The 11,699-nt window shown below is 37.2% G+C and overlaps 1 protein-coding gene across 1 annotated transcript; it reads left to right on the top strand.

Annotated features, from left to right (window-relative positions):
* Positions 1-3,735: 3,735 nt before the first annotated feature.
* On the top strand, positions 3,736-11,342 carry LOC126970932 (uncharacterized). The gene is made up of 2 exons (XM_050817069.1): positions 3,736-3,985; positions 9,185-11,342. Exon 2 carries the CDS (start codon positions 9,312-9,314, stop codon positions 10,545-10,547), a length of 1,236 nt encoding a protein of 411 aa, XP_050673026.1. The 5' UTR covers positions 3,736-3,985; positions 9,185-9,311; the 3' UTR covers positions 10,548-11,342.
* Positions 11,343-11,699: the final 357 nt, after the last annotated feature.

Genomic DNA, 11,699 nt, shown 5'->3' with positions numbered 1-11,699 from the left:
TGGGATGAAGACTGCGAACAAGCTTTCTTAGAGTTGAAGAAACGACTATGTGAATCGCCTATCCTCGGATATCCTGACACAGAGGGAAGATTCATAGTAGATACTGATGCTAGCAATTCTGGAATTGGTGGAGTGTTATCTCAGAAGAGGGGAGATCAAGAAGTTGTAATTGCATACTTTAGCAAATCTTTATCGAAGCCGGAGAGAAACTACTGTGTAACTCGTAGGGAGTTACTTGCCGTGGTGAAGACATTACATTTTAAAAAGTACTTGTTGGGTCGCAAATTCCTCGTAAGGACTGATCATGCCGCCTTGAAGTGGTTACTAGAATTCAAGAATCCGGAAGGACAAGTGGCCAGATGAATTGAGCAACTTCAAGAGTATGACTTTGAAATCGAACATCGAGGAGGAAAAACTCATGGAAACGCAGATGCTTTATCTAGAAGACCTTGTCCGACGGAATGCAAACATTGCATTCGTCAGGAGGAGAAAGAAAATCCAATAATCCGATTGATCAGAACAGATTCAATCGATGGGAACTGGAGCAACGATGCAATGAGGAGAGCTCAGGAAAATGATACGGATCTTCAACCACTTTTACATTGGCTAGCAAGTGGATCACTTAAACCAAAATAGTCTGAAGTGGCTAGACACAGTATGGCTACCAAGAGTCTCTGGGCACAATGGAATAGTTTGGTGATGCATGACGGGTTGCTTTGCCGGAAATGGGAGACCCCGCAAGGAAAGGATTGCCATCTGCAACTGATCGTTCCCAGGGAGAAGGTGAACGAGATCCTGAGAGCTTATCACGATGGTTCTTCAGGTGGACATTTGGGAATAAGAAGAACTCTCATAAAAATTAAAGAACGATTTTACTGGTTCCATTGCCGTGATGATGTGGAAGACTGGTGCCGTAAATGCAGGAGTTGTGCAGCTGTCAAAGGACCTCAAACCCGGAGCAGAGGAGCTATGAAGTTGTATAATGTTGGGGCTCCGTGGGAGAGAGTAGCTCTGGATATAGCCGGACCGTTTCCAGTCACCAAAGCTGGAAGCCGTTACATAATGGTGGTGATAGATTATTTCACGAAATGGCCGGAAGCATTTGCTCTACCAAATCAAGAAGCAGTTACCGTTGCGACGAAGCTGGTGAATGAAGTTTTCTGCAGATTCGGTGTGCCTTTGGAGTTGCACAGTGACCAAGGGCGGAACTTCGAGTCACAAGTATTTCAAGAAGTTTGCAAGATCTTGGGAATCCATAAGACCAGAACTACGCCATATCATCCACAGTCGGACGGGATGGTGGAGAGGTTTAACCAAACATTGGAGCGACATCTGGCAAAAGTAGTGGACAGTCATCAGGATAACTGGGATGAGTACATTCCACTGTTTCTTATGTCGTATAGAAGCGCAATACACGAGACAACAACGGTGACTCCTGCGTACGCCAATTTTGGAAGGGAATTAAAATTGCCAGCTGATTTACTCTCAGGCTGTCCACCGGATACTCCGAAAAGTATAACAGAATATGTGGATGAGTTACGGAAAAAGATGGTTGACATCTACGAGGAAATTAGAACAACTGGGCTTAAGGCAAGTGAACGGATGAAAACCCGCTACGATCGAAGAGCTAATATTCCTAGTTTTGAAGAGGGAACCCTGATTTGGTTACACAATCCTGTAAGGCGAAAGGGGAAGTCATATAAAGTAATCACAAGGATAAATGATGTGACTCTCAGGATCCAGCGTACCCCTCGAAGTCCCCCGAAAATCGTACATGTCGATCGAGTGGCTAAGTACTACGGAAGCAACGATGATCGGGACGATCATGTCTTGGGAGGGGGCAGTGTTACGTAGCAACCCTTCGAAGTATATGACGAGAGTTGTCAAACTTCAAGACATTGTTAATTTCAACAGCTCCGTCAGCAATACTCGTAGCTCAGCGGAAAAGTGTTTACTTAAGACGCTGTAGACCCGGGTTCGATACACCTACCAGTGTATGGATTTTTTTGGGTTTTGTAAAGTTAAAGGAAATTTCTAGTAAGTTCAGGATCAAATCGAACAGAAAAAAAGGGATGGAAAATGTGTAAGCAGGATAAAAATGGTTAAAAGAATTTTCTAGTACAATTTAAATTTAAAGATGGAATGGGAGAATCATTTTGAAAATAGAACGGATCCCGGGGTATATAAGCCGTACTAAGCGTGGCCTACGGCAGTTCTAGTTCTGACTCGAAAGTGTAAAGAAGAAGAAGAAGAAAAGAAGTAGTGAAAAGTGGAAGTGTTCCAAGAGGAAGAAGATAGAAGAGACTTAGTGTTCGGTGCGGTGTGACGCGTTGAAGGTACCGCCGCCCACGAGAGGAACAGCGGCAGACCGGCGAAATGCAAGTTCAGAAAAAAGTGAACGCAAATAAAGACTCGTTCCTAAAAGCGGAGTATTATTTCCAATCCCTGACCCACTCCCGTGTCAATACTATGCGAAAGAATTCTAACGGGAATCTTCATTTCCTGCTATAATTTTTTTTCGTAAAACGTAAAATAACTCTGAGATTTGAATATGACTTGATAATGACCTCCTCAAATGGAAACTAGAAATACAGTAAAAAAACTAGATCGTTTTGCATAATGCATATTTATTTAAATACAAGCAAGGCCGCCTTGCATACTAGGCTATATATAATAGGCCAAAACTATTTTCGTCTTAACTCAATAGCAACATGATATTCAGATTACGAAAAATGCCTCACAAGTATTGTCAATACATCAAAATTTTTATTAAAGTATATTTTTCTCGCAATAAAATAAATACATATATCACAGAGTAGGGACGGTTACTTACGTATTTTATATGTAATTAAATTTATATTTAATCAAAATTCATCAATGTACTGCATATTTTAATAATAATAATAAATAGATCTCTATCCACAGATTTGTACCTCTTTAATTTTTTTATTATTTTAATAAACGCTATCAAATACTAAACTCGTGTGAGCACAATGTATACACTACTCTAATTTAATTATTTGTTATGATATCATTGTGGTTACTAATATCCACTTAAGTAGTGGTGTTAACTTATATCCCAGCTTAGAACAGAGTGCATATGATAAGCAACTCTATAAAACTCTGTGATTTCTACTCTATACACCACTCATTTGCAGTAGAAATTAGCATGGTGTACAATTTCAATGAAAAAATTTCAGTCAGGTCCACTTTAATTTACAAGCGTTTCGCTAGAATTATAAATAAGAATAAACGCAGGTATCCCCTAAAAATATTACATAAAACTGAACAGGACTTCCTCGACTATGTGAATTGTAAAATATTGCAATTATTAAAGTTATATTTTGATAATCTTTATTGTGTATAAAAGGGTCATTAGTGATTGTGCCGATGTTCATAACTACCTTTCTGGACAACAGTTTCGCTTTCTCCTGTTTTCGAAACCTTCTTATACAGATTGTGGGCGAAACAGTTTTAATACAACCAATTATAATATATTGATGGTTTAAGTAGTTGGAAGAATTTTACTTCTGTTGATATTTTTGATAGCTTCTATATCTCATCTAGCACTGGCGAACATGCTGTATGCAACTACAATTCAGGATAATTAAGAATATTACCTAATTGTACGTGGAAAGATAAAAATGCCATAAAAATATTATCTTTGCGGAAACTACATCATCATATCGAAATAGTGTTGAAATTCTTGTCTAGTCTTTAATTGAAGTGCGATCTTTTTAATTGAAGTACTTATCTCGAACAGTTTTGGAATGATTTCGTGAGAAATTTCTTGCCTCAATAAGCAATTTAAAAACATAAATGTGTAAATAAAATCAATCAAATAAATCAATATTTTATGTGGGGTTAAGTCAATCATTATTCAAATTATTTAAGAATTTACCAGCCAAGGTAATTTAACGATGTATAAAATATGGATAAAAGAAGACAAGGAAGGTCAATCTAGATGTACGGACCAACAAATCAGGTACTTATATACTTACTTAAAAAATAAACTAGTTAAGTAAATATCGTCGTCACCTCAGCCCATTTTTCAAAGAAACGCTGACAAATTTAGATGTACAATATATTACCCATAGAATGTCTTTTACCTGTTCTGTGATATTACCTATGTATATTAAGACAGCATAACCCAGGGTGACAATACATAGTCATAAAAAAGGGTAAAATTTAATAAAATATGCATTATTATTGAATCAAAGTAAGTGAAATGTATCGTATTAAATAAATTTTAATCAAAAGATTCTTTCTAGGTCAATGATATTTAAAGGTATAGATAGGTTACGTAGACAACATTGGGTGTTTGAAAATGATACACTAAAGCACACATGAATAATTTAACATTGCAATAGTACACTACATTACGATTACACGTCAAAGAAGGATAGTAAATGTAATTATCGCAAGCGAAACAGAGATAAATCTAATTTGCTAATTGCTTCGTATTTGTATAGAAAAAATACAGTTAATTCATCAGATATGATTTTTCACCGTACACCGTGATTTATGCCTAAATTACGATTCATTCATGAGTTCATGTAGTAAAAGCTATAAAGTAGTAAAACTGCATTGAAGTTAGCTAGATAATTTGTCATTGATTTTATAAAAAAAATATTTAATATTGATTATAATATATAGCCACATTGATGATATCAATTATTTATACATAAAATAATACAAAACATACAGACACCAAAACAAAACCGAAAGGTATCTACAGTAAGGGTCTCATTTTTACAATTTTTCTAACGACGGCTCCCAAAAAGTTTTAAGATTACAATTATTATTTTTTGTATCTAATATTATTTATGAATGTCTTTTTGTTGAGAGTTTATTACAATAAGATAATGGGAGAAGAAGAAAATGATCCATTGATTCTTCTGCAGTTAGCAAGGGATATACTGAAAGGGACAGTGTTACTGAAAAAACTCCTACGTAAACAAACAGCACTCACTGTCTACATCCGCTACCTACCCTAAAACTTGTTTTTGTAGTTTTATGGTTCAGCTACCTATATACGCACTTGTTTATTAATAATTATTACATTTCGTATTACATTCACTGCAACAACGACTTTTTTACATCATTTCCTAAAATATTCTACCTCGATCATCCCGCAACAGACAGCATCAATATTTCGTCATTTCTGTACGTTAATCTATGATCGGCTTGGCGGCGATCGGCGTTGTCATGGCGACATATTTATTTTGTTAGATAAATAATAAAATCAAATAAATGTTATAATTCATGATTTCTTAACAGTGGTATGTAATTCTATGGATTTTTTTACTTTCGTAATTAGTGCATCTTCCCATCCTGTACCTATATCAAATTGTAAGCAATTCTGTCAACAACAAACGCGTGTGTACCGTTTTCGTATCGAGAGAGCGACTACGACCAAAGGAACAAATTGACTCCATTTAGGAGATTGATTTTCGGCGCGCTAGTGACATATCTACCTCCTTTAATACTATAATATCATTGTTCTAGGTTCGTATTTTATGTGTACCTAATTTGCCTGAAATACCAAAATCAACATTCACTTTATTCACGTAGAACACGGAAATGACACTTATGAATGTGAAATTTTTACTTTTCTTTTTACATTTACCGCCATTTCGTAAAAGGTTGAGCTTTAATGAGAAGAAGTGGCAATAAACACATTGCCACTCTTTTAAATGTATATTTACACCTTCATCGTTTTACAAATCATTTCAATTACAATATCTGTGAAGTGATGCAACAAAATTACTCAAACGTCAAATAGTCAGTCAAAAAAGTATATGTAGATTCCTCTGGTGTTGCACGAGAATGTGGGCGGCGGTGATGACTTAACACCAATTGACCCGTACGCTCGTTTGTCCTCCTTTTTCATAAAAATAAAAATACAAATAGTTATTGAGTACAGCAGATGCATCATCCACACACACCGTAAAACCGTAAATAAATAAAGGTATTTCTGGAGCATTTTAGTAGCGATTATATTTTTTTTATTTCGGGTAAAAGGATTATTATTGTAAAAGCACGAAATTCTAGCGCTCTACAAAGCGCAGGTCTAGCCACATATGGAGTAGTGCTGTCATTTCTGGTCTAGCGTACCCCGGTATCAGCTCGATCCAATTGACCACGTGCAACGCAGAGCTGCTCTGATTGTTGGGGACCCAGTGGACGGCTCGATCATCTGATATTGCGTAGAGACGTTCGTTTTATTGTGTATCTTCAATCGCATTTATCACGGGGAGGTTCCGATGATGTTTCACCTGATTCCTGCCGCCGAATTCCAGATTCGCGCGACACGCCACAAATCAAAACAAAATTATCATCCTGACCATGTCGATGTGTGGTATTTTTCCACAGTGCGTTTTTCAAGGAACTTTCTTCCACGTACAACAAAGCTGTGGAATGAGCTTCCTTGTGCGATGTTTCCGTGACTATACGACATGTGTACCTTCCAAAAATGCGCGTACATTTCGTTAAAGGCGGGCATCGCTCCTGTGATTCCTCTGGTGTTGCAAGAGAATGTGGGCGGCGGTGATCACTTAACGCGGGGTGACCCGTACACTTGTTTGTCCTCCTTTTCCAAAAAAAAAAAACAATATGCGGCATTGTTGCGGCATGAGAATCTTGCAATGGTATGCAAAATGACGGTAACTCGAATAAATTAAGAGTACCATGGTGAAAATGATCGCTGTATATTTTTTTAATAAAATATTTTAATCGGTATTAGTTGCAGGTTGTGAAAAAGTTTCTGCAGACAGACAGATATACTAAAATAAACATTGTTTCACGTCCGCCGTTTCGAGTAATACTAAATCACTACCTACTAGCTGTTGGTCTATCAGTGACAGTAAGGCGACATGTTTTACGCGGCTATGTCACCGTCTAGTACCCCCTTGCTTAGATTTATACAGTTATACACTGTGCGATACAATAGTAGAACAGCGTATCTAGTAAAAATTATTCAGAATATTTTTTTTATTATCGTGCGTAAAGTTCGATTTTGCGCATGCGTTTGCGTTCGCAAAGTACCACTTTCCCACTCGTTGACAAGAGCGTGCGAGAATGTAGCTGAGCGTGCGGGAATGTGGTGAGCGTGCGAGAATGTAGCTGAGCGTGCGGGAATGTGGTGAGCGTGCGAGAATGTTTAAAAATAATTATAGTGGTCGAACTTTGCGCAACTCAATAGGAAAAATAGCATACGCACGTAGGAACGACCTACTTAGCGCACTTGTATCGTAGTGTACTTACTATTCTGTCCACTCACTATAATTTGTTCCCTTTTGATCAAAATAGAAAAACAATTACAAAATAAAAGGTTAAGTTTTCTTTTCGAGTCCATTTTTGATGAGCGTTTTTAGACACATATTTACTATAAAACTTACGGTCTTATAACATGAACTGTTAAAATTATTTAGTTACTGAGCACATGTTCCGAGATACTTATCTTGAATACGTCATATCAACGTAGATTCCTTGTGATCTTAGATAATTTATACGTCTAGATAGAGTCTCTTGCTGTAAGACAACCGATAAAAACAGGCCAGGAATATTAATTTAGTGTGCGTGACAAGCTACGTCTGACACTCGTACCATTTGTATGCCACATTGTGTTAGTGTGCGTGAATTGCTCAAAATAGATGTTAGTTCTAAACTAATTTTTTTTCGACGTTTTCACAACTGTCATTGTCTGTCTATACATATAAATGATCTAAACTTGTAATTTATCATATACTCCATAATATATTCCACTGTTTTCATATATGCAGGAATTTTTGTAGGTATATTTTTATTATACAAACTTTGGCAAATATCCAGTGCTTAATTTGTATGCAGTGACCAATTTATCCAATACCCAAGACGGTATACCATATATCTATAGATAGGTTTTTTTATGACAATAAGGGACGAGACGAGCAGGCCGTTCAGCTGATGGTAATTGAGACGCCCTGCCCATTACAATGTAGTGCCGCTCGGGATTCTTGAAAATCCCAAAAAATCTAATCGGCACTACAATTGCGCTCGTCTCCTGGAGATGTTAATTGTCTTGTTTCTCGTTTCCCAGTCAAAATCACTAGCTACAGCGCCCTTCAGACCGAAACACAACAATGCTTACACATTTGCTTCACGGCAGAAATAGGCGCCGTTGTGGTACCCATAATCATCTTGTGCAAAGGAGCCTCCCACTGCGTTAACTGGGTAAAGGTAACAGCATCAAGCGGTCTTTAACCGATTCATTTACATTACATTTATATTTCATAATGTACTACTTCTCGATTCCATTTTTTATACCACTAGGAGGCTTCCGATTCCGGCTAGACAAATACCTACCACAGCGGCGCCAAATTTTGGTGTCAAGCAATGCCGTGGGCACATTATTGTGTTTCAGTTTGTAGGGCTAGAGAAAGTTACTGCGCGAATTAGGTTCCTTCTTCGGAATGTTGTACCTTCGTATTCCTTGGCATAGTTAAAGTTAAAAAGTGAAATATCATGGCAATATCGAAAATTATCTTGAAACTTTTGACAGGTCGCTATTTAGCTATTTAACATTAACAATAGCTTTAACCGGCGAAAATTGGACGGTTCCGGATAACAGTAATTATTATATCTAAAAATTGTCAAATGGTGCATAAAATTTTTGCGTAAACCGTACTTTAACATGTTTTTTTTTTGCTTAAGTTAGTTGGAGCAACCCAATCTTAATATTTTTTTATGAAAATCAGTGACGTGCCGAGCAGGACGTTCAGCTGACGGGAAATCATACGCCCTACCCATTACAATGCAGTGCCGCTTCAGGATTATTGATAAACCTGAGAGGAACATTCTGAGAGGCACTACAACTGTGCTCGTCACCTTGAGACATAAGATGTTAAGTATCATTAGCCAAGAAATTACACTAGGTACGTTGTGGTACCCATAATATAGCCGGAAGCCTGTGCAAAGGAGCCTCCCATTGGTAATATAAATATCTTATATGTCGCACAGTAACAAGCGCAATTATTGCGATGTCGCTCAAAAGTTTGTGTTTTTCAAGAGTCCAGCGCGGAACTGCATTGTAGTTGGGCAGCGAATCCTACATATCATAAAAAATACTTTTCCCGATAACATATTTCGTGTAACATACCGACCGATCATTATTTTGTAATAGATTTTTGTTATCTTTATTTAGGACGCGAAGAGTTAACATGAGGAGAACTGTATCAAATATTATCTCAAAGATCGCGAATCTTATCTCGGCCAAATAGTATCGGATATTTCTAACGTTCAAATCAAACAGTACTCGTATAACATTCAACATGGTTAACTTTTTAGTGTTTGGTGCTGTATTTACATTGATTCAAGCCGTTTTCCAAATTGTTTTCGCAGCCCTAGCGTTGGCGCAATACTATTGCTTGATCAACTTTATGAAAAGCATTCCGATTTTGCTATACGTGCGAATGCTTTATTATCATCATCCAGAAAGATGTGGAGAAATAATAAATATAGGACAGTCTGTCGAAGAATTGAACAATCAGGCCATTGTTTTTATATCCAGAGAACCTCTGACCGTGACGAGAACATTTTATATTAACATTATTTATGTGACACTTGGCGTGTTGTGGGCAATTTCTAGTGCAATTCTTATGTGGAGTGCCCGACATAGGACGCCTATACGATGGCCCTGGACTATGATGACGATCGCGGTTTGTTCCGCAGATATAGTGGTTTCTATCTTATTTACGAACGACACCTTTCACACCCGGACGCTGCGAGACATAATTGATTACATAGGTGCAACATTAAGCGGTGCTGGAAATACTGAAATTAGAACAGTTTGGGCTGCATGGCTGATGGCTATTCTCTTTTCAAAATTCGTGTTTTTAATCTTTTTTAATATAGGCTTAGTGATTGCAATATCATTATGGAAACCAAATGAATATATCGATCGCGCTATTACTGTGGAAACTCCTTACAAAGAACTGACGCCTCGAAATTCTATCATAGAATCAGCTATATCTGAAGCTACGTTGAGTTCTGTCGGTGCCCCGACAATGGATGGTATGGATCTCTCACTTCCGTCCATTCCACGACCACAACTTCGGAGACAGGCCAACATAGAAGCGACCGAAATTGAACAGACAGTATCTCAATTCCAGCCTACAGTTGAATCTCCGCGTAAGACGCGCCGAATCGAAGAAAAACACGTATTAAGCTTTAATGAGGTACCTGTTATTATACCAAATGAATTAGACACTTCTCAAGTAACAAATGCTTTCAGTGAAGAATTACCAAACCAGGTGAACAACCGTGATGAATCACTGCAAATTCAAGGTCAGTTGCCCTGGACGTACCTTCCGTCGAAGGTTCACCCAATGAGGAAGCAAATAGATGTGGACGAAGAGTTGCCTCCAGTGCCATTGCCAGACTATACAGCTTTACAAATCCGAAAGGCTTCAGTTCACAGGTCGCCGTCTACAGTAATTGGTCTAACATCAGGGACACGGTCGAAACTACGACAAAACGCTCTAAAGCAGACCGATGTTTACTACTAGGAAATTAAGATATTTTTTATTATAAGCCCTTTGTTTTTTAAAAATTCAAATTAAACTTGTGAATGGCGGAGGGTTCAGAGTGACACGTGAAGATCGAACAGCGATTGTCCTGCATTGTGATATGCTTAATGTTTTAAAGTCACAATGTATAGAATATTGAGCATTGCGATCGCCACCGATGTCTGTGATGCCTTTGTAATCAGCGATAAGTTTCCTCTTTTCTTTCCACTTGAAAAGAGAAAAACTTTTTCCTTACAATTAATTTAATTTAATATTTAATTTAAATAGAATTGAAGACTTCCACGAAGTACCCATAATGAAAGGACGTAGGAAAGTCACTACAGCCACAAACAACGAAAAAATAAGGTGAAAACAGAATAACACACATATTGAAAGTCGAAGTTATCGGGGCAGTTAAATTGCCAGAAAGAGATAAAGAGTCTGGAGAATATAGTATCTCAAGCGAACTCATAATAGGAACTTTATACTATGCAAAACACCATTAGAGAATGGAAAAACGGATGACTTGGCAATTTATGGATCTATCTCGTATATAATCGTGAAAAGTCAATGGTATTTGAAAGATATTAAAAGGAAACCTGGATATGAAATAAAATCTGAGATGAAAAATGATGGACTATGGATGTAAGAACTAGAATATTTATGAAATGTAAGTTAAAATTATAATCCATTTAGAAAACAGTACAAAGATTCAAAACAATACTACCAGATGTTTTCTGTTAGAATAAGTAAAATTTATAGCAAAAACTAAAACTAAATAAAACTTTCAATTTTTTTTAGCTTTATTCTATACTTTTCTCCTTTACATTAAGACTACACTGTATTGCAATATTTTTACTATGCGAGACAGTGATGAGACAAACAATTAATTACCTGATGGTAATTGATACTAAAAACCTAAAATTTTGAGCGGCATTGCAATTACGCTCGTCACTTTGAAGACATATGATGATAAGTCTCATTAGCCCGGTAATTTCACTAGATACGCTGCGCTTCAAACCAAAACATAATAATGAGATCAGTGTGAAACGCAAACATTTGAAGATAACATTCTTAGATTAAGGATTGGTCTCCGCTATGCTCCAACTAAATACCGCAGGCGTAATCGCAAAGTGCGGCAACGAATACTAC

The sequence above is a fragment of the Leptidea sinapis genome, chromosome 22 (assembly GCF_905404315.1).
Source record: "Leptidea sinapis chromosome 22, ilLepSina1.1, whole genome shotgun sequence".
NCBI classification, from domain to species: domain Eukaryota; kingdom Metazoa; phylum Arthropoda; class Insecta; order Lepidoptera; family Pieridae; genus Leptidea; species Leptidea sinapis.
The sequence above is the reverse complement of the archived record's forward strand: the minus strand, read 5'-3'. Positions and strand labels throughout refer to the sequence as shown.